Genomic DNA, 24,359 nt, shown 5'->3' on the forward strand with positions numbered 1-24,359 from the left:
GTGCATGCCCCCTTCCAGTTGGGGTGTAGAGTCTTATAAGCATTTTCTCCACACAACCAATACCATCCTTTCTCTTTAGGAATGGGCCACCACTGAATTACGATACCACCTATATTAATTGTGTGATTGCAATTTGAATGGTGACCTACATCTGTGGCATTTAAACAAGCATGATCTCCTACCCTGGTTCCTGGTGTAATACATCTTTGTGCACAGGTATAATATTTATTACCTGGATTCAGATTAACTCTTCCAAATTTTAACCTTTCCCTCGGATATAGATTGCTAGTGTTCGCCCACAAATTTGTCCATGAGATAGTGTTGGGAATTGGAACTCCAATTAATGGGAGATCCAGGCTTTCTCCTGATTTAGGCAACTGTGCACACACCCAACAGTCACTACGATTAAAAACCTTAGTGACATTCTGCACTAATTTCAGGTATCAGTTCTGGTCCCAAGCTTGTGCACCAGTTATCATATGGTCCCAAGCTCGTGCGCCAGTTATCATATGAGTCCAAATTATGAGATTTCATACACAAGGGTCCTGAAGGTTTGACCTGCCATGTCTTCTCTGGCTCTGGTTCTTTCTTTATCCTTGAATACTGTATTCAAGCAGGTTGTTCCTTCACTGCTGTAAAGGTGGTCAGTAATCTCTGGAACGGTCCGCTCCACTTCTCCTGTAGAGGATCTCCTGAAAAATTCTTAACATAAACCCAGTCTCCAAATGTGAAAGGGTGAATCGGATAATCTAAACCTCTTGCTCTTGTCCCTACTATTCTCTTATTTATCTCCTCCAACTGTTTTCCCAGATTGATCAGAAACTGTCGGAGATAGCCTTCCCTCACTTCCTGAAGACTTTCCTTTAAACTGGGACTGATATGGTCTTCCATACAAAATCTCAAATGGGCTAACCTATTCTTTCGACCAAGGTTTAGTTTGAATTCTTAATAGAGCCAGTGGTAAGGATTGGTACCAATATAAATTCACTTCCTGACATATTTTACTGATCTGTTGTTTAATCAGATGGTTCATCTTTTCTACTTGCCCACTGGCCTGAGGCCTGTATGGAACATGTAGTTGCCAATCAATTTCTAATTTTATTGCTAATTTCTTGTAACAATTTTGCACTAAAGTGTGAACCTCGGTCTGAAGAAATTGCCTCTGGTACTCCAAAACAAGGTATGATCTCGTTAAATAATATTTTAATCACTTGTCTGGCATTATTTATCCTACAAGGGAATGCTTCTGGCCAGCCTGAAAAAGTATCCTTTAACACCAACAACTATCGATAACCTCCTTTTCTTGGTAATTCAGAAAAATCTGTTTGCCACTGCTGTCCCGGATAACTTCCTCTCCCAGTAGTCCTAATTTGATTTCTATTTTCAGTTTTAGGATTATTCTTAAGGCATAGCTGACTTTTTTTTGTCACTAATTGAACTACAGTATATAGATTTCTTCCTATAATTTGTTTAAGTATTTATACAAAGAGTTACTACCCCAATGAGTTTTATTATGTTCCTCCTGAACTAACTTCCAGAGTTGGTTATAGGGGATTACAATTCTCCCATCAGGTATCTGAACCCCACCCTCTTTGTTTTCCTGTCCTTTTAGATCTTGAATCAATTTTCTATCCTCTTTTGAATACCTAGGTTTAGATTTCTCAATTGTTAGTTTGCCATCAGGGATTAAGGGCATGATTTGATATTGTTCAGCTGCTCGTTTCGCTTCAAAATCGGCCAAAATATTTCCAATTTCCTGATCAGAGTCACCTTGATGTCCTTTACAGTGCATAATAGCTACTTCTTCAGGTAGCTGAACAGCTTCTAGTGACTGTAGAATTTCTGTAGCATGTTTAATCTGTTTCCCTTGTGTGTTCAAAAGTCCTTGTTCTTTACAGATAGCACCATGTGCATGTACCACACCAAATGCATATTTAGAATCAGTCCAAATATTTATCCTTTTATCTTTAGCCAATTCCAGAGCTCTCGTTAATGCTATTATTTCTGCCTTCTGGGCAGAGGTGTTTGCTGGTAAAGGTTTAGCTTCTTTTACCTGTGAAGTGGTGGTAACGGCATATCCTGCCTTTTGTTCCCCTTTGTTCATGAAGCTACTACCATCAGTAAACCAAGAATCAGCATCTTCCAGAGGTTTTTCTTTCAAGTCTGGTCGGCTTGAATATACAACCTCTATGGTGGCCAAGCAGTCGTGTGTTAGTGGTTCTGTCAGTTGTTCCTGCAAAAAGGATGCTGGATTCACAGCATCAGTGATGACAATTTCTATATCATCCTGTTCCACAAGCGTGGCCTGGTATTTTAAAAAACGTGAAGGAGATAACCAGTGGGCTCCTTTCTGTTCCAGGACTGCTGATACCACATTGGTCACTAGCACAGTAATCTTCTTTCACAAGGTGAATTTGCGAGCCTCTTCAATATTCATGACAAGTGCCGCCCCAGCTCTTAGGCATCTGGGCCATCCTTTGCTCGCTTCATCCAGCTGTTTTGAAAAATATGCCACTGCCCTTCTCTATGGTCCTAGTTTCTGAGCAAGGACCCCCAGAGCTATTCCCTGTTCTTCATAGGAATGTAGCCTAAAGGATTTAGTCACATCTGGAAGTCACAGAGTTGCAGCTCTCATTAGCTCTGTTTTTAAAATTTTAAAAGCCCCCTCTGCTGAATCAGTCCATTTTAAAGAGGGAAGGTTTCCTTTCAACAGTTCATATTGTGGTCTTACCAGAACACCATAATCATGGATCCAAAGTCTGCACCAATCTGGTCATTCCCAGGAATGCCCGGAGCTCCTTGGTGGTTGACGGTCATGGAGTCTGACAAATGGCTTCTTTTCTAGCAGCTCCAAGTTCTCTCTGTCCTCCTGCTATTTCATGTCCTAGGTAGGAAACTCAGGTTTGGATTAGTTGGGCCTTTCATTTGGATACCCGACAACAATTCAGTCCCAGAAAAATTAATAATTCCACTGTCCACTGGATACATTCTTCCTTTGTTTCTGTGGCAATTAGTAGGTCATCCACATATTGTAACAGAGTCCCGTCTGAGTAGGTGGCTTCCATGATTCTAGTTCTCATGCTAGCTGATTTCCAAAAATTGCTGGACTGTTTTAAACCCTTTAGGTAATACTGTCCAAGTTAATTGAGTTTCCCTTCCTGTGTCAGGATTTTCCCATTCAAAAGCAAATAACTTTGGCTTTCTTTGGCCAATGGTAAGCAAAAGAAATCATCCTTTAAATCCAGGACGGCAAACCATTTCTGATTATTATTCAATTTAGTCAATAAGTCATACGAATTAGCTACTACTGGACGAATATCCTCTGCTGTTTTGCTGATTGCCCTGAGATCTTGAACCAATCTGCAACATTTCCCATCATATTCCTTTACTGTCCAGATAGGAGTGTTATATTCCAATTCACATTCAATTAATAATCTATATTTAAAAATTTATCAATGATTTTTGATTCCCTTTGATCTTCTAATTTTAAGAGATATTGTTTTATTCTAATTGAGCAAGCCCCCCCCCCCCCCCCTTTTTATTTACACTTTAAGAGGCAAAGCATTTTTCACCTTACCTGGAACTTCAGATGCCCATACTCCCAGATATACCTGATTAAGGATTTCTTCTGTTTCAGGGAGGTCCTCCTGTTTGCTTTTCTGCTGAATTAAAGATAAACTCAAAACTGCAATTAATCGATTATTTTTAACTCTAAATTCCATTTTGCCTTCTTTAAATGTTGCTTCTCACCCTAATAAAGTTTTTAGAGAATTTGGCATGCATAAAAATGTATGCATTCCTATTTGTTTTCCCAGTTTGTACTTTAAAGGTTTCAGAAAGAATGCCTCTCTTCTTTTTTTTCTTTTTCTTGGTGGCCAGTGTCTCCCACATCTGTAACGAATTCTTTTCTCTCTGATTTAATACCAAATAGCTTGGTTCTGTAACCACTAAAATTCCACTTTATTTCCTCTAGTCCCTATTTTTAATTTAACCAGTGGATCTGGTAGGGTAGTTTCCCCAGGTCCCCATCAGTTTAGTTGCAATTCAGTCACCGGAGCCACCCTATGGCACTGCCCCCCCCCCCCCCCCCGGGCACCCCTCTGACTCTACCACTCCCACCACCTCTGACTACTATGTACCCTTGGGGACGCTCTCCTCCGTTGCAGACTACGGACCCTGGAGGACTCCCACCCCCAAGGACGACAACTACAGACCCCCAGGACACTGCTGGATCCACAGTGGTGACTATCTCTCTGCACCCCAAATTCTTGCTTCTTTTCTATCTTTTTTCCTATCTGTCCTATCACTATGTCTTTTTTAGAATATTTTCCTTTTTTCATAATAATTGTCTTTTTGTAACAATCTATTGTGGTACTTGACCTCGTTTGCATCTTAATTTCACTCTTGGGATCACAAACAAGATGGGTCCGGCACTGGGGTTTTCTCCACTTGGACCCTGATGGCATCACAGCAACCTGACACCTGATAACAGCAATTGAAGACCATCTTTTTATGCCACACAGTTCTGTGCATGCTATTTTAGTGGGATGTGCAAGAGCATGACAAGTGTGTATAAGAGCATCAGCATAAAATACATGATGGTTTTGCTGGTGTGATGTGTTTTCACAGTGAATAGTAGTTCTAGCTCATGTTCAAATTAAATTAGACCAAGACTTCTTATCAAGAGGCTAGAGAGTGGTATGCACTGTGTCCATATGACTGAGCTGAGTTGAGCCTCTGGAAGAGTCAGTTTAATGACTTTGCATACCCTTGGTTCTGCATGTCTTCACCTCTTGTTCTGTTGTTGAGCCTCATGGCATGCTTTTACTGCCTGCCAGAACACTTTCACAATATATTGAACATACAAGTACAGAATCCTAAATGCAGCTGTCTGCTTTCCCCCCAAATAACACAGTAGATATCAGTGTGCAACTGGCAGGTCCTTTCAGTCACTCTTGTGGTATTTGTGTGACAAGATTTGCTACTTTTCAGCATTACTTCTCTCTGCTTAAGACACGGTTAGAGATATTTAGAGAAAAAAGGGCTTAAAAATCCAACCACTTGTGGTATGGGTGTTTTGTTTAGTGGTTGTTTGTTTGTTTTTTAAATTTAAGTATTTTGGGGTTTAGGGCAAAGGTCACACTCTAACCCTTTTACCTAAGTGTCCTGGGTTTACCAGGAGCCGTTTTGCTCCTTCTAAGTAACTGGTGCAAGCTCTGTGTTTTGACTTCCAGCCTGGGCAGAGAGCTGATAACACCGATTTTTTTTAATTGCTGTTGAGTAATGTTTATTCTGGCCAAGGACTTTGTGAGTCTCATGCTCTGCCGGGGGTGATGGGAGGCCGGGAGGAAGCAGAGACAGGACACCTGACCCAAACTAGCCAAAGAGGTATTCCATACCACAGCATGTCATGCCCAGGGAGGTAACTGGGAGTTACCCGGAAGGGCATGTTCTCTCTTCGGGGGGGAGGTCGAACTCGTTTGGCGGTGGTATCGTATTCTCTTGTTATTTTCTCTTATCAATATTATCATTGGTGGTAGCAGCAGTGATTTGTGTTATACCTTAGTTACTGGGCTGTTCTTATCTCAACCCGTGGGAGTTACATTCTCCTGATTCTTCTCCCCATCCCTCCGGGAGCGGGGAGGGTCGGGGGGGGGGGGGTGTGAGTGGACGAACTGTGTGGATCGGTTTAAACCACGACACTAAGCAACTTGGAGTAACATGGCATGGTTGGAGTTTGACCTGAAAGACAACTAGAAACATTTTTGCTTCAGTCCATATTGCCATGTCAACAGAGGTAGAAGTAAATTGTCATGATCTCGCAAGTCTCATTCTTTTAGTTATGTACTAAAGGTTAAATGCTTTTTCCATCATTATACCAGAGATCTCTAACAGAAGTGAGGAGAAAACTGGAAGCTTCTGACTTCCATTAACTGATGAGACCATCCTTCTTCCTGGTATTTCTTACTGATTGTTAAAATCATTAGTCTGATCTGGTTGTTACTCTGAGAGGAATGTGGGAGTATCTTCATTATTCTGTTAGCTGTAGTCTGCTGTTGCATGTACGGAGTGGGAGATTGAAGGTTGCTGATAAAACACCTATGGGAGATTACTCTGGCAAAGTTGTGAGAAAATTTAAGAATATGGAGTTGTGGCTGAATGCTTTTGGGGGGGCTTATTTTGGCACTTAATTCTTTACTATTTAGATTTATATTCATACATTATTTGCCTCTTTCAATAGTTAGTACTTCTCTGTGTTTTGATGGTTATTTTGGTAATTTTGCAGCCTCTGTATATGACATAGTTATCACAGGAGTTGCTTTCTGAACAGATTTTGACACTCCTGAATGCTTTAGGAGGAAGTAATTCCTGCTTATGTATAAATTCAGTAATATGCATACTTTAAAAAAGATGTATGACTTTATAATTGGCATTTCCCTTGTGAAAAGTCTCAAACTTTGCTTTTAGAAGCTGTGTGAGAAGAAGCAGCTGTTACAGTGCTGAATCTGTTTCCTTTCAAATGATCCTATGTATTAGAAAGTACTAGGCCATCAACTGCTGTTGTCCAACACAGGATTGTTTTCTTTAGTACTTTATTAAAATTAAACTTTCTAATGAATTGTGGATGCTTGGTGTCCACTACCCCTGGTTGGAATTAAAATGTGGATCAGTATATACTAGTATCTAACAGATACACAAATTTACTAAGGGGGGTTTATATATATTTTTAGCTATTTGTGGAGAAGAGTTTTATTTTGTTCCTAATTAGAGTCTTGTCAACCATTTTCACATCTTCCTGAGGTAAACATGAAAGAAATGGAGTTGCTGAGGCCAGGAAAGAACCTTGCTTGGGTGTGTTGGAGAAAGAGTCAGGTCTATTACAATAAGATGAAAGAACAGTCACTTGTCTGTGTTGTGCAGTGCTATTAATATTATGCAGAAATGCAAAAGCTGGGGAACCTGTCAGTAGAAATTTCCATTTTCTTTATGCTTCACAGCTCAGAGAGAGCCTATTCTGCAAGGAGACTAGCAAGTGGCATGGGGGAGTGGACAGTATACTGCAGCAGAGATTCCTGCTTCACTGATGAGCTGCTGCTTTGAAATGTTTGCTTTCAGAGCTAACTAATAACTGAATGTTTGCTATAATATTGTGTTTGGCTAACTTATCTTTATTATTATTATTATTATTATTATTTTCATTATTTGAATCTCATGTGATCTATAGGAAAAACTTAAGAACTTTCATCCAAACTATGTGCATTACATAGCCCTCTAGAAATAGGGATGGGGTAGGAAAGTTAACAGAAGTGTTTGTAGTAACTCTGTAGTGAATTTGCATGTGGTTTGCCAGGCTTTCTGACAATTACTGTCGCTGCAGAGTAGATCCACTATGATGCTGTGGTACCTCTTTCAAGGGCTGACAACTGAGATGCCTTGGGGAGGATGAGAAGTGATGGCAAATACCTGAGAATACTGGAATTTGACAGTGTTGACAGTTTGTATGATGGGAGACATCAGAGTCAATATAGATGTAAAACATTGTATAATCAGCCAGTAGAATGGACTTTTTATGTCTGTGTAGGAAAAAAAATCTTCCAGTAGATTTTGAACATTGATTTTAAAAAACAAAATATTTTTTTTAAACATCCACTGGAGCACTGGTAGTATATTTTGTATGCATGCAGTGCTGAATGCAGGTTTTCCAGCCTAGAGCAGCCTCAAAGACGAGGCACAGAACTAAGCACAGCAATTAGAGTTCTGCTGGGCTTATTATCCTGGGCTCAGTCCCAGGGAAGCACTGCTACAGGGAGGAAACATTGAGGACTCAGGTGTGTCTTTTAGAACACATAGATCAGCGGTTGTATCTTGTGATGCCTGAAAACTTATTTCATCTTTGCAGGGTTGGTATTTTGGTTTGGTTTGGTTTTTTCCTCAGTTGTTGCAGGGATGAAACCTTTGTGTGTGAGCAACTGATGCTTGAAGTAGTTGGCAGCAAATTTGATGTACTGCCACAATGGCCAACTGTCTTATGCCAGCCTCGGCTCTAAAGACTGTAATTACAAAGCTGTAGTTAAAAGCCTTCACAGGACAATCTTGATTTTTTTGTTTTTGTTTTTGGGTTTTTTTTTCCCTTCTGTTTTGATAGAACATCCTAGTTTTCTTTGGCTTGCTTAGCTGTTGAATGAGAAATTAAGTCAGTAAGTTTTAAATACAAGAAATATTACATGGTTTGGTAGTTACTGCTAGTAAGGTGTATTGCTTTCTGACAATAACTGCTGGCCCTGTTTATGTGCAGGACTGCTCATTAGAAAAATATGCAGTAAAAGCAGTGAGAAGCAGCTAGAAAAGAATCAAGAGGGAAATCTACAAGAACACAAAATGAAATGGGGGTTGTAGAAGCATTCATTCATTCAGGAATATGTTTTGTAATTTACAGCAGAGTAACTTCATCTACCAGAGCTTTTATTCCAACTCAAAAGTAGTTAAAAATAAGAATCAAGTCATACTAATCTTGGTTGTTGTCCTGGGTTCAGCAGTAGCAGTTATTTTTCTCCTTAGTAGCTAGTGCAGTGCTGTGTTTTGATTTTTTGGCCTGGGAACAGTGTTGATAAGGCTGATGTTTTCAGTTGCTGCTCAAATGTTTGGTCTGGCCAAGGACTTCCTGAGCCTCATGCTCTGCCAGGGAGGAAGGGAGGCCGGGAGGAAGCAGAGACAGGACACCTGACCCAAACTGACCAAAGAGGTATTCCATACCACAGCACGTCATGCCCAGGGAGGTAACTGGGAGTTACCCCGGAAGGGCTAGTTCACTGCAGGGTTTGAGGAGGTATCAGTCGGTGCTCGGCTGGGGGGAGTGGGGCGAGTTGTTGGTCGTCTGGTGTTGAGCTGTTGTATTCTTTCCTCTTGTTATTTCCTTTATCATTATTATTATTGGTGGTAGCAGTAGTGATTTGTGTGATACCTTAGTTACTAAACTGTTCTTATCTCAACCCGTGGGAGTTGCATTCTTTTTGATTCTCCTCTCCATCCCTCCAGGAGCAGGGGGAGGGCAAGAAGCTGGGGGGGGGGGGGGGAGTGAGTGAACGAGCTTTGTGGTTGGATTTAAACCACGACAGTTGTGAGGCCACTTCTTCCATCTCTTCAAACTTGTAGCTTGTCCCTGACCTTTTGGAGAGCTATGGTTTTTGAAAGTCACTTGTGTTAATTCAGGGGTTTTTATACACTTTGCTTGTGATGCTGGAAATAGAACTGATTTCAGCAAGTGCCAGACACTTGGGGACAGGATCGAAGTGCCTGAACAGGAGCACCTGCAGAGAGACCTTTGGGGGCTGCTGCCTGCAGTATGGGACCCATGGGGTCCTTCAGACTTGCATGGGGTCCAGGCACTGTAGTCCCACACTGTGAGATGGGCACTAAGATATCTCTGCACAAAGCTCCTGTATCTGTGTAAGCCTAAATAAATGAGAAAAAGAGATGGGAATCGGTGCTCATACAGTTAATTTGGCTCTTTCTACATAGAACTTACTTTTGCTTGAGAGACCATGTTTCCATTTTTAATTGTGGTTCAAAATACTCATACAATGTTTAATAATATGATTATAGAGTAAAATTATGGGAGTTTGACCAGAGGTGCTTGGTTGTAGAGGACTGACTGGTATGTTTGTAAACTTCAAATTAATAGCTTCATATAGAAACAAGGGGAAAAATTCTCAAACCTTGCAAGTAAAGTATAGGTTGGAGGGAAAATGAGGAGCATTGTTAAAAAAAAAAAAAAAAAAAAAAAAAAAAAAGAAAAATTATTATCCTGGGTTCAGCAGTTATTTTTCTCCTTAGTAGATGGAGCTGGTGCAGTGCTGTGTTTTTGACTTTCAGCCTGGGAACAACGCTGATAACACACCAATGTTTTTAGTTGTTGCTAAGTAATGTTTACTCTAATCAAGGACTTTTCAGTCTCATGCTCTGCCAGTGAGGAGAGGCACAAGAAGCCCGGAGGAAGCAGAGACAGGACACCTGAACCAAAGTAGACAAGAGGGTTGATTCAGAGAAATCTCCAGGAACTCGTCAACAAAGTTTAAGTTGACAAGCAGGTATTCTTTATTGTGGTGCCGGGAGACACAGGGGATAGCTCCTCCTAGCATGCCTCATCCGAGCATCAACAAGGCTGTGATTATATTGTCCTTGAACATACATATTCATTACATTATATACATTACATCATACTTCTAGAGAATCCCTCCTGTATGCGCAGTAAAATGTGGTAGGGGGCTTTGGGACCCCTGGTGGTTATTTCTTCATCACTTCATTTTAGGATCGTTGTCATATGTTTTAGGATCATTGTCAACCAGGGGCTGGTTCTGGCAAAGCTTATCTTAGTAATTTCCTTTTCTGTATAGTTGCTAACAAAGCCTGAAGTCCTTGAAGTTGCTTATTTACAACCCCATTCTTCAATCAACCCCATTCTTCAGGGTATTCCATACCACAGCACATCATGCCCAGTAAAAAACTGGGGGAGTTACCTGAAAGGTGCAGATTGCTGCTTGGGTCAGGCTGGGTATTGGTTGGTGGGTGGTTAGCAATTGTATTCTCTCCCCTTGTTATTTCCCTTATTGTTATTATTATTGGTGGTGGTAGTAGTGATTTTGTTTTATACCTTAGTTACTGGACTGTTCTCATCTCAGCCTGTGGGATTTACATTCTATTGATTCTCTTCCCCATCCCTCGGGGGTGGGGGTGGGGGTGGGAGGAAGAAGGCGGGAGTGAGTGAGGGGCTATGGGGTTCTGAGTTACTGGCTGGGCTCACACCACAACAGTCATTAACCACACTTCCCCCTCCCTTTACCTGCCAACTAGAAAATTAACCTCTGAAACCCAAAGTCATGAAAGGAAATGTTACTTTTGAGCTCTCTCTTTTGTGGAAAATAACCTGGACAGCAGCAGGCCACTAACCTTTTCCACCTTTTTTGACAAAGTCAAGTTGTTGAAATGTGCAAGTTTCTTTTCCAGATTACATAGATTTAGCTACTTTAAACTCCATGTAAATGTAAACTCTTGGATTTCAGAAAGCACATGACCAAAGCAACTACTTGTTTGTCATATTTGTTGGGGTTTTTCGTGGGTTTTTTTTAATGGTTCCTAATTTCAGAACCATATAAGACCCTTAAAATGAAAGACTGTAGGATGCTGTCCACTTTTCTAGAGTTTCCCACCTTTACAGCAGAATCAGCAGAAGAGCCTTGCCCTTTTTTAGTATAAAATGCTGTCTTGGCATAAACTTATCTTCATCCACAAGTTGTTTCCTCTGCTTTATGCTCCTTCTGAGTGGAACAGATAGCTGGTGATGGCAGTAGTAAGTACTTATCCTGGGATACTCTGTTTTGGACTAATGGGACTGTTTTGAGAATGAAGACCTTAGGCTGAGAATGAAGACCCTAGGCCCACTGTAGGAGAGGATCTGGTTCGCGACCATCTTAGGAACTTGAACGTACACAAGTTCATGGGACCTGATGAAATCCATCCGCAGGTCCTGAAGGAGCTGGCGAATTAAGTTGCTAAGCCACTGTCCATCATATTTGAAAAATTGGGGCAGTCAGGTGAAGTTCCCGATGACTGGAAAAAGGGAAATATAACCCCCATTTTCAAGGAGGGGAAAACAGATGACCCAGGGAATTATAGACCAGTCAGTCTCACCTATGTTATTGATAAGTTTTGTGAGCTCTGTGGATATGGAAGACTGTGTTAGTTTTATCTTTTTAAGAAGTGAGCCTTATTGTATGAATGTGAATCATTAATTGCATTAAAAAGGTTTGATCTAAACAGGGAAAATGGAATTGCAGTTCTTCAGTTTTGAATTGTTGGCTTCTTTGCAAGGACAAACTTAATTTTCTTTGTAAAGATTGCAACAAAATAAAATTCCGGGTGATGATGACAAAGTTTCTAATGTACTTGCATCTTTGGTTTCCTGGAATAATTGTGACAAAGGTTCCATCAGTCTAATTTCAGCAGTATTTCATATTCGGTGGTATCTCAAACTTCTCACAAGAAGACTTTGAGTCGATTTGTAGTATGGGGATAGGTGATAATGTCTATCATGTTGTGGGTAGGTATTGCTGTCTTGCTTCTACTGTTCTCTGGCAAGGTGGTCAAGCTGATGGATTTAGGAAGTCAGAGATCAGCAGAATTAATTAATAAGCACTTCTGACCCCATAAATCATAGAGCTGTCATGGTTTAAGCCCAGCTGGTAACTCAGAACCACAGAGCCACTTGCTCGCTACCCCCTTCTCCCCCCTCTCCCGGCAGGATGGGAAGGAGAATTGAAAGACTGTAAACCCCATGGCTTGAGATAACAGTCCAGTAACTAAAGTATAATGTAAAACTACTAATAATAATAACGGTAGAGGAAATAACAAGGGGAGGGAATGCAAAGCTAAAAAGTGAAGGGGGGAAACCCCCCAATAAACGCACGTGATGCACAATACAATTGCTCACCACCTGTTGACTGATACCCTGCCTGACCCAAGTGTGGAGAGCTTTGCAGAGGACTGGCTGCGTGGCAGAGGCCATGCAGATGGTGACATACTGCAGCTGGTGCAGATCTCAGATGGAAAAGTACAAGGGAGCAAGATGAGCGCGCCCTGGAGATAAACCGCGGCAGAAGCAGAACGATAATTAAGCTTGTGACCTTCAAGTTGTTTAATGTTTATTTTACTAACCAGACTCCTTATCCCTGATTCTATTTTGTGCCCTGTTTTGCTGAATTCCTTTACTGTACCTTAAACCAATAATATTGTAACATGTAGAAGCTATAAACCAATAATACTGTAACATGTGGAAGCTATAAACCAATAATCTTGTAACATGTAAAAGCTGTAAGCCAATAATCTCTCTGTAACCAAACTATAAACATGCAAGCAAGGTATATAAGTATCCATCTGCCCAGCAATAAAAGAGACTTCTAAAGCAAGTTATGCTCGTGTCTCCCAGCTCTTTGCGACACCCAAGCAGCAATCTGGGCCTTCTAGGTGACTCCCCATAGTTTATACACTGGGCATGATGTGCTGTGGTATGGAATACCCCTTTGGCCACTTTGGGTCACATGTCCTATCTCTGCTTCCTCTGAGCTTCTTGTGCCCCTCCCTGTCGTGAAAGGAAGACTTGGACGACTCAGTATGAGTTAACAGCAAGCTTCGTTTATTGGGCTTCTACCTTCGGTTAATATAACAGTAAATATGCAAATACTAGGCACTTGATTGGTTCTGGCACAAATAAGGCATTGCGTAAGCTCTATATTTTTGCAGCTACACCATGCACCCCCCCACCATCCTCTTTCTCATGCACTTACCGCTTAGTGTCCTTGGCTGTGATTGGTCATAGTATGTTGCTGTTTGCCGGTGTCCTTCAGTTCCTCATTATCTGGCGTGAGAAGTCTGCACCATGTTCTACACAGATGTCTTGTTTCAGCTCGTTGATGGGAACGTGACCTTTTTCAACAAGCCAATCCCCCACAATTCCCCCTTTTTCTTTATAAAGGAATAAGGACTGAGTCAGGAGTCGTTGTAAACAAGTAGAATAACATTGCAAAGCATAACAAAGCAACAAACCCTCTATGAGACCTATAACGGCGAAGCAGCTTGTAAAGCAAACATATATGCAGCTCTATGAAGCGAACCTCGATTTTCAAATAATTCGAGTAATTCAAAATCTGTACTTCTAAAATCAGCTAAATATTTTCGAAGCGTTATAAGCGGGTTACATAAAAGTTATTTTGACAGACTATACGAAAAGCCTTTGTTTCAGCCAACTCTGGCGAAGATGCCTTATAGATTGACAACCACCACAATACAATTCTACTGTAGGGTCATACTGATGATAAAAACTACAAGGTAGTGTCTACTGTGGTTGCCAAGTCCATTCCGAGGTTGTCGGCAGTGGCTGGTTGCAAGGCAATGGAGTTTGACTTGCTGCGTACACACGTTGAGGCGCAGGGGCTGTAGGACCCATGCTTGGGATCATCACACGACGGGTCTTGGCGCTCCGCTGCCTGTTTCCCGACAGGTTCTGTTTACGTCAACAGGTAGCAGCACAATGGTTATCCATTTGACAATTAGGGCACCAAACCGAGTGGTGGCAATCTTTTCTCATGTGCCCATTTTGACCACATCTAAAACATCGAGGACCCTTGACCATACCGGTGGCTTGCAAAGGTGCCAAGGCCGCTAATATTTGCGAATGACTTTTTTTGAATTGCCTCTCCCACTGCTTTTACTGCCTCAACCAACATTGTCTGATGCCCCATAGGTACCCGTGCCATTCGTACTAACATCTCTTCTACAGTGGCATTTGCAGGTAACAGAACAAGTATCTGCCTTACAGCATCATTACAGTTCTGTATTGCACACTGACGCAGTAAAATACCATGCATGTATTCTGGAGTACCTGACTTCCTTATAGCATCAGCTACCCTATCCACAAAGGTACTGAAGGGCTCGTCCTTTTTCTGTGTCACTTTCATGTAGGCAGGAGCTGCAGTAGTATCTTTAATCTGTGATAGAGCTCGCAAGTCTAGTCTCATAGATTCTTTTAACAATTCTGGACCTAGCTGGACTTGAGCCTCCTTAGTGGAGAACTGTCCAGTTCCCATCAGGTGTTGTAATTGCACCCCAATCAGGGGATCTCCCTGGCCTTGCTGAACTGCAACCGCCTCTTGACAGGCTTCCTGCCAATACATGTTCCATAACAACAACTGCGAAGGGGTGAGGATTAATTTCACAATACTTTTAATATAACAGCAAATCTGTTCCCCAAATATATGACAACATTTGCCTAGTGGGTTCAAACTGAATGCCTGTAGAAGAAACAGTTTGCCTTAACTGAGATAGCAATTTCCAATTTAAGGGAGACATTTCAGCATTTACTGCCTGACCTTGAGCGTTAATCTGGTACTTAACAGGAAAGGCGAGAATCTTTTCCTGCAACGCCTGCAAACAGTCAAAATCATTGTTTGACAGAGCTTCTCTCTGAATAGATTTCCAATCTATCATCTGAATTCGCATTTATCTACCTGTGCTCTGCAACTTTACCTTTTTTTTCTTCTCCCCCCCCCCCCCTTTTTTTTTTTTTCGAAAGTTGTTCACCCTGCTTTGCACGGCTACAAACAGCAGCCTGCTCGGCAGCAGCTACTGCTGCCTGCCTGCTTCGGCAGCAACCATAAATACCTGTCAGCAACCACACTTTTGCATTAACCCTTTCTTGCCTGAAATGTTAAACCACTACCTGCTAAAAACTTTTACATGAACACGACAACAAAAAAAATACATAGAACACTATCTGCCCTCATCACACACACACACATACGTATGCACATGGGATCCCACAAGCACACTTCACACAACTACAATATTTGAAACACAAAATTCAGACAATCATTACTCGCACTACACAGTCCCACGTACAGAACGCGGCACAAGGACTCTGTGAAGACTATCAGGAAACCAGCTCCAATAAGCATCATCGCAGTGTGAGGTGGCAGGCTCAGCCCTAGCGAGCATCCCCGCAGAGGCTCTGCCTCCCCCACATCGCATGAGGTTTGGGCTTTTATACTGACCAAAATGCACACTCATTCTGACACAGGTGGCCAGCCTATGTCAGAAGAAGTGGCCAGCAATATCTATAAGGGTTTCCAAGCATCAATAGAATCATAGACATATTTTTGTCAACTTCTAGTACATGAGTATCACAGAGAGACTGTATCAAATGAGTTGTATATGGGGCCCCAAGTCCACGGTCCGTCACAGCCCGCCCGATACCCCTGATAAGGGCATACGAGGGACCTTCCCACCGCAGGTCTTGATCCAGCACATACATCACAGGGAAAGCACACAATATATCTGCATCCCCCACCCATTTCACTTCCCCCTTTACAGCTGCCCATTTATCATGAGGATCTGGGGGATATAAATCAGGCTTCTTTTCCGGCTCCATGTCAACAGGATCATCCAGGTCAGCATCAGAATTAACAGGCGTCAGAACTTCAGAAGCAGCAACAGCAGCCTGGTGAGCACGCACAGGATCCTTCTTGGGGTCAATAGGGCCCGGGTCAAAAAAACCTGTCTTCATCTCTGTCCTCAGTCTTTGCAGCTGCGGCGGCAACTGGCAGAGGCTCAGGGGTGGCCAGGGGTGGGGGGGGGACATTGGGTTCCACGATCTCACTTTTTGACTTTAACGGCTCTAAAATAGTTCTCCAACTGACTAACAAATGTTTCACAGTGTCACTGCCTTTTGTGGCTGCGTCCCACAACTTAACTCGTGCACCATTCCACAAAGAGACCTCAGATACGGTAGACTCATCAGTCTCTGGATAATGCGTCTTCGACCATTTCAACATTAAATTTAAGTTTGTCTCTTTAATACCATGCTTTTCTAAAAAGCAATTTAATAAATTTAGGGCAGCTTGCCTCTCCATACCCCCTTTTAAGGTGCTCGCGCTCCGTTGCCCTACGAGGCTTCGGCTGCTCCTCCTCCTTGGTGCAACGCTGTCGATACAGCCACTGCAAGTCCGGCGGCGCCCAGATCCCGTCTATACTGTTGTCCTTTCGCGCGATGCGCCGCTTTGACCCTCCGGGACAAAATCGGAGCCAAGTGCCAATTTTCATGGCCGTGGTGTTGTTACCATCCAAGCGAAGACAAGTATCACGTCGGGGTCACCATTTGTCGTGAAAGGAAGACTTGGACGACTCAGTATGAGTTAACAGCAAGCTTCGTTTATTGGGCTTCTACCTTCGGTTAATATAACAGTAAATATGCAAATACTAGGCACTTGATTGGTTCTGGCACAAATAAGGCATTGCGTAAGCTCTATATTTTTGCAGCTACACCATGCACCCCCCCACCATCCTCTTTCTCATGCACTTACCGCTTAGTGTCCTTGGCTGTGATTGGTCATAGTATGTTGCTGTTTGCCGGTGTCCTTCAGTTCCTCATTATCTGGCGTGAGAAGTCTGCACTATGTTCTACACAGATGTCTTGTTTCAGCTCGTTGATGGGAACGTGACCTTTTTCAACAAGCCAATCCCCCACACCTCCTCATTGGCAGAGCATGAGAGACTAAAAGTCCTTGATTAGAGTAAGCATTACTTAGCAACAACTAAAGCATCTGTGTGTTGTTAGCATTGTTCTAAGACTAAAGCCAAAACACAGCACTGCACCAGCTACTAAGAAAGAGAAAAATAACTGTTACAACTGAACCCAGGACAGAGTATTGTGTGTCAACTACTTAGTCTTTAAGTATGGTACTAAGGAAGTACAGAATGTGTGTCTGAAAAAACAATCTGGATTATAAGAAGTGAAAAGGTGGAATAGTAAGCAAATATTTCTGATGGTTAGCTCCTTTACAATTAAAACTTACTTAATTTTGAATATGACTTGTCTTAACTCTGCAGCTGTTAATTTTGCTATACTAATAATTTTGTTATGATTTTGTGTTGAATTTTGAAAACAACTAGGATTTTTTTATTTGAACACTGGAGTCTTTGTGTACACAGCTCAATTTTATTAATATTCAAAGCAGTTTAGGTTCTTTGATTCATACTGTGAGAAACTATCTTCTCCTGTCAAATAATTTCTGTGATTCTTCTCTGTACCCTGTCCAATTTTTCAACATAATTTTAAACATGTGGATACTGGAACAGCACATGGCATTTCAGTTTCTCTTGCCACAGGTAAGATTACAACCTTATGTCTGTCGTGTCCATATGTCCAAAGGAATGTATAAGTGCTTTTTCTTCCTTTTTTTTTTGGTCATGGCATCACATCTTGAGATGCTTACCTACTGTAATTACTAAGTTATGATATTTTTCTTCTAGGATGTTGTCTTCGTTCTGTAGGCCTTTCCTGTAGGTTACAGATGTACTCTGGTAGTACAATGTATTACTTGACCTTGGGTTGAACTACTTTGGTTTAGGTATTCAAGAGTGTAGCTGCCCTCAGTATTTAGTTTCAGCATTCTTGGTGATATACGTATGTTTAGAGACTTGATGAAAATGTTGAATACTGTTGAGTCTGGTGGCTGTTGTCATATATAGTGAGACTTCCCCTTTAGTGAGGAAAGGTCTGCACAGATGAGAACCACAGCTCTTGCTGGCAAACCCAGAGGCACAATTAGAGCTGCTAAACTCAGAGTTGGAAAGGATAGTTGGAGAAATTGTAAAATGCCATTTATTTTCTGATGTCTCTATTTCTTAACTTTATCTCTGCAAAACAAGATAGCTAAAACTGCAATAGCTATTTAATAAAATTCCTTTTTTTTTTTTTTTTTAAATGCTGTAAGTACCAGATAATATCTATCTTGGTAAGCTTGAACAGAGAGAAAAAATATTTCTCTAATTATGCACTGGCAGGTGGAAAGATGATAGGAGTTTGAGACCCACCATTTGCTTTTGTTTCCTTACTATTTGGGAAGACAGTTTGAGTATTACTGGGATAATGAAATCTGAACATGTCTGTGGAAAAAGCAATGAGCAATAGAAGCCTCTCAGATTTCTTGCAAAGGTCCCCCTTTTAGATGAGGATTAGGCCACAGTTATACATACAGTTCATTGCCAGGTGCACTTAATTTTGATAAACCAGCTGTCCCTGTGTCAGTGCCCTCAAAATAGACAGTTTTTCCTAGTGAATAACACAGTGCCAGAAACTCAGTTTTTACAATTATTTTCTAAAGCATTCTCCAGTCATGGCACAAAAATCAGATGTTTTGGGGGTGGCTAGATGACAGTGGTCTTTCAAAGTTTTTGTGCTGTGTAGCTGGAACATAATCATGGGATTGATACCCAGGGAATAAGTTTAGGTTTCTATCTTCAGTTTTCTGAGCCTCACTTCTTACAGAGCTTTACAAGATGCACTTTGAGGAAAAATAAAACAAGAAAATAAATCCTGCTTGTAGTAAGTGGAGAAGCAGGAACAGGAAGTGAGCCTGGCTTGCATGTGAAAGAAGAGAGTCAAGTAGACTAAATTTATCCTTGAATTCTAAGTAGAGTGGTGATGGGATTTAGTTTTTAATGGTGGGAGTTGGCATGTTCAGTGTGGTTTTGTTGTGGGTTTTTTTTTTCTTTAACTCAAAACTTTAAGTTGCATAAGTTGCACCACTGACATTCAGAATTTTTATTTATATTCCAGTGATATGTTAATGACCCTGCTTTATGTAAGCTACAGCAGCATAATCATCTGAACACTGACATGTGCAGCATATGTATAGCTGAATTGGATGTTCATAGAATCATAGAAGAGTTAGGGTTGGAAAGGACCTCAAGATCGTCTAGTTCCAACCCCCCTGCCATGGGCAGGGACACCTCACACTAAACCATCCCACCCAAGGCTTCATCCAACCTGGCCTTGAACACCGCCAGGGATGGAGCCCTCACAACGTCCCTGGGCAACCCATTCCAGTGCCTCACCACCCTAACAGGAAAGAATTTCCTCCTTATCTCCAATCTAAACTTCCCCTGTTTAAGTTTTAACCCGTTACCCCTTGTCCTGTCACTACAATCCCTGACGAAGAGTCCCTCCTCAGCATCCCTATAGGCCCCCTTCAGGTACTGGAAAGCTGCTATGAGGTCTCCATGCAGCCTTCTCTTCTCCAGGCTGAACAGCCCCAACTTCCTCAACCTATCTTCATATGGGAGGTGCTCCAGTCCCCTGATCATCCTCGTGGCCCTCCTCTGGACTTGTTCCAGCAGTTCTATGTCCTTTTGATGTTGAGGACACCAGAACTGCACACAGTACTCCAGGTGAGGTCTCACAAGAGCATAGTAGAGGGGCAGGATCACCTCTTTCGACCTGCTGGTCACGCTCCTTTTGATGCAGCCCAGGATACGGTTGGCTTTCTGGGCTGCGAGCGCCCACTGCCGGCTCATGTTCATTTTCTCATCGACCAGCACCCCCAAGTCCTTCTGTCCTTGGAGCAAAGCAAGGATTTTCCCTGAACATAGGTGCCATGGGGTGTTGCTGTGCTTATGTTCTAACATGTCTGCTTGAAACATTAATCTCAGGCAATAAATATGTAAAAATCTGTGTATTTTCACAATCCGGGCATCTGTTATTCATAGAAATGGTGTACGCCATGCAGTCTTCTACAATGAATGCCTCAAAGAACTGGTAGAAAAATTCCTGATGGTTATCTGGGCAGTGCATGTAGCACTGTTGTGATGTGAATGAGAACAAAGGGTTCCTGGAGTGCTAAAGTTTGGTATTGAGGTTACTTCAGTGTCAGCTGAGGTAGAACAGCTTTACTCGTTTATGCTGACAGTACTTTTCTAACAAACCCGGTAGAAATTGAGGTAACTCATCCACAGTCTGCCTTGGTGCTTTATGTGTACATGCTATATGACTGCAGTTCACAGACCAATGTGCACACATGCTACATTTCCTGTGTAATAATCTTTGCCTTCTTTTGTGTGCGTGATAAACTGCATAGGAAGTGGGAAAATATTGCTATAGTTCTTGTTCTAACCTTCTTCTGTTTCATCACTTCTAATAAAAGCAAGCAAATAATCATTCTTTAGTAATGCTAATAAATTTATTTTTTTAGGATCTGGTCAACACTGGACTCAGCACTTTCTTCTTTTTCATTGCCTCTGTAGTACTTGCTGCTTTAAACCATAAAACTGGAGCAGAAATTGCTGCTGTGGTAAGAATTTAAACTTCTTTATATATGACTCATCTATTAAAACTAAGAATAACTTCCTCATGTTCATTGAATGCACCCGTTGCCTTTGCCATCACAGTTTACTTCTAATTTTACTGTTCTGATTTGAAAAGTACTGACATCCTTTGAGTTGTTTGCCTTAAGGCTTGAGGCAAGAACAAACAAAAACATGATTTGTAGGGAACACTTTAGCAGTTGAGCTTGCCTTCTTTATAGGTAGCTTAGATGATACTGCTCTATATTGCACGCCTACGGAAAAGATAGAGCCAGAAGTTCACAATTGAAGCTCCTTTCACACAATTTGCCGAATTCTTCTTGCTCACTACAGACCATTTGTGTTCTGTGGAGTGAGTATAGTAGTACTTCAAGATTTTAAATCTAGACCAGTAAGCTCAAGCAAATTAATTTTGTGCTTGAGTTGGCAACATTTTAATTCCCTCCCCCCCCCTTTTCAAACCTGGATGTTGAAAATCCCACCACAGTTCTGCAGAAGTATATAGGAAGAATTGAAAAAAAAATAATAATTGCAAATTCGCTCCTTCTCCAGGCTGATGGTCTGGACTGGTCATCTGTTCTCTTGTCATTCATTCACTGTTATGTTCACCCTGTGGAATGAACTGTTAGATGAAGAGCTGTGTTCTTTGTATATTTATTGTACATTGTTGTATATTTCTATGTTTGTAGACAAAGAACTTTGTTTTCTGGGATCATTGATCTTGGTTGGTTTTGAAGATTTTCTAGTTCGTTGAAGAAAAGCATAAATTTTTACAGACCATCGTGATTTGTCAGCGAAAATAAAGTAGAAAACTAAGCTTCTGAGGAATTTGTCACAAAACTACTCTTGTTCTTGTTTTCAAAAATTGTCTTTGACAATTCTTTCTACTTCTTGTAGATATTTGGTTTCTTGGCAATGGCAATGTATGCTGTGAACACATATTTAGCTATTAAAAAGTGGCGAGTGAACAGCAGACAACAAAATAGTGGGCAGACCAGTGATTCCATATGTGCTCAGACAGAGTCCAGAGAAGTGGATCATCGCCCTGAGATTCAGCGTCTGGATGCATGAAAGTGACATTCAAATGGGACTGCAAAGGGAAAAGACATGCTTAACTCCCTCATGGAATAAAGGGGTTTGTCTTTATTTGAGGAAGAAAAGGAAGATCAGATGGTGGCAAAGAATGCTCAGCCCTGCATATGTTCAGAGGTGTATTGAGTCGGAAGCTGTTGTCATGAAGGCAGTAAATGTTGGTCATTCAAAAGCAAGATCCGTTTAAGATGTCCACATATATATATTCACATATATAGCTTATATAATATATGTATATGCTCTGGAGTATGTTATTGTTTTGGATTAACTGCACATTACTTTCCTCTCCCAAGTGCAAGTTCTGAATATACATGTTCTGCCACTGTTTCTTCACCTATTGGAAAACACTAAGACCAGCACTGCATTGGTTGGTTAATATAATAAAAGCACCTAAAGGAAATTTAATAAATGCAAAAAGGAAGTGAGGCGCAAATAGCAATAACTTTAGCCATGTTGTTATGTCCAGGAAACTCTCTGTATCTATCCTCATGCAGCCTAAGCAGTACAGGTCAATTTTTGTCTGCAAGATCTCCTGCAGTTTCACTGTTGGTGCACTTATATAGCTGAAATGGACAACCATCTCCCATTTTTTGTTTGATGGATGTAGTGTTGAGGTAGTTACTCTATGGGTTACTCTGGAATTGCCATATTCAGTTCATGCTAACTGCACAAATTCATGCATGTTCCCTTGAATGGTCACCATAATGCATCAAGTGCAAGTATGTGGTAAGCAAGAACTAGCAACAAATTATGATGGGCTTATAAAGTGTTCCTGAGGTTGCAATACTGTGATTTATGCAAGATAAATATTGTTCTTTTTGGAAGGTTGGGTGTGTCTTCTAAAATTAAAACTTGGTAGTAGGTAAAACTGAATTTTTAAAGTTTTTTGTTTGAGTTTTTTTGATTGTTTGGGGTTTTTTAATTGTGTGTTCCTGCAATTTTTTTCCCCTAATACTTCTTTGGAAAAAATAGTTAATTGGAGGATAATATGGTTGTATTGATTTCTTTAGAAATAGTTTTACCTAACTGTAGGTTTCTTATTTTAATTGTACTTCCAGTGAAGAGAAGAATATTTTGTCTACTCCAAACTCAAATTTTGCAGTCAGACAAAATCATAACATTATTAGAAAGATGTCCCTTGATATTTTTCTGGGCTTTATTTGATAGGTGTTTTTATCTGTGTAGTGTGTTATTTGGTATATGCATGTGGGCATGTTGCAGGAAGAATATATGTGGGGGAGAAGATCTCTAGAGCTGAATTCCTTTCTGGTATAAACTGCTGAAATCTCTAAGATTAGCAGAACTGTGTGTCCTGTCTGCCTGAATTTATCTCACGTTTGACTTGAACACTTTTTGCATTGTGTTCTTGTGTAGCTGTATTCTTAAGTGGATGAATGCAGTTAACTGGAATCTTAAGAACAAATGGCAGTATGTGGCAGATGGGTCATTTATAAACACGAAAAACAGGTTATACCAAACAGTAGGTCAATAGAAGTGCCTGGACTTTTTAATACCTGAGGGAACTGGGATAGCAACAGGAGTGAACCTAATGCTACAATGTTTGAATCGAACGTTTGAGCAACAGGGAATTATTTTGATGTGTGAAAAAAACGGTGACAAAACTGATGTCTTCTCGTTTTCAGTTTACTCATGTCTATAGCCCACAATACTCCAGGTGAGGTCTCACAAGAGCAGAGTAGAGGGGCAGGATCACTTCCTTCGACCTGCTGGTCACGCTCAGAGAATACGATACCACCGCCGAACGAGTTCGACCCCCCCGAAGAGAGAGAGCCTGCTCCTTCCGGGTAACTTCCAGTTCCCTCTCTGGGCATGACATGCTGTGGTATGGAATACCTCTTTGGCTAGTTTGGGTCAGGTGTCCTGTCTCTGCTTCCTCCCGGCCTCCCTCGTCCCCAGCAGAGCATGAGACTCACAGAGTCCTTGGCCAGAATAAACATTACTTAGCAACAATTAAAAACAATCGGTATTATCAGCTCTCTGCCCAGGCTGGAAGTCAAAACACAGAGCTTGCACCAGTTACTAAGAAGGAGCAAAACGGCTCCTGGTAAACCCAGGACAATGGTGCATCTTAAAAGCTGAGGTATGTTGACACATCGGTGTGATTATCAAATAACTTCTGCTCAGCTGAAGTGTGTTAGTTGCTTCATAGAGACTTGCAGGAAACAAATGCTGCACCAGAAGGGCTTCATGTGTCTAGAGGAAAGTATAGTTTCATACTAATTTCTGCTCAGTCCCAATGAAATGAGTAGAGCCATCAAACAGCACTTCTGAAAACTGGGTACATAGATCTTGCTGTTTACAGCATAAAATAATGGATTATTTAGAGGGCCAGCAAAGGTCAGAACGCCTGTGAAGATAGAAATGTTGTGTATGAATTTTAATGGCAACAAAATAAAAAACTTAAAAAAATAGGCACAAAAGAGTTCTTTCTGGGGTGCCATGTTGCCACAAGACTTGTTTCTCAAGGCCCAGAATAGTATTCCGGGCAGTGGCGTTGGGCACAGCGTATGTTTCCAGCCATCTTGGTGGTTGCTTCTACCATGGTAAGCACATAG

General features: G+C 41.4%; 1 protein-coding gene across 2 annotated transcripts in view; it reads left to right on the forward strand.

Annotated features, from left to right (window-relative positions):
• The window catches only part of LOC136004499 (CKLF-like MARVEL transmembrane domain-containing protein 4), a 76,673-nt gene extending 53,598 nt beyond the window's left edge, over nt 1-23,075 (forward strand). For both annotated transcript variants that reach the window (XM_065661033.1, XM_065661034.1), the window contains 2 exons: nt 20,580-20,678; nt 21,589-23,075. In XM_065661033.1, the coding sequence (XP_065517105.1) occupies nt 20,580-20,678; nt 21,589-21,762 (273 nt within the window). In that variant the 3' untranslated portion in view covers nt 21,763-23,075. The remainder of the gene's footprint in view (nt 1-20,579; nt 20,679-21,588) is intronic.
• Nucleotides 23,076-24,359: the final 1,284 nt, after the last annotated feature.

The sequence above is a fragment of the Lathamus discolor genome, chromosome W, assembly GCF_037157495.1.
Source record: "Lathamus discolor isolate bLatDis1 chromosome W, bLatDis1.hap1, whole genome shotgun sequence".
NCBI lineage: Eukaryota > Metazoa > Chordata > Aves > Psittaciformes > Psittacidae > Lathamus > Lathamus discolor.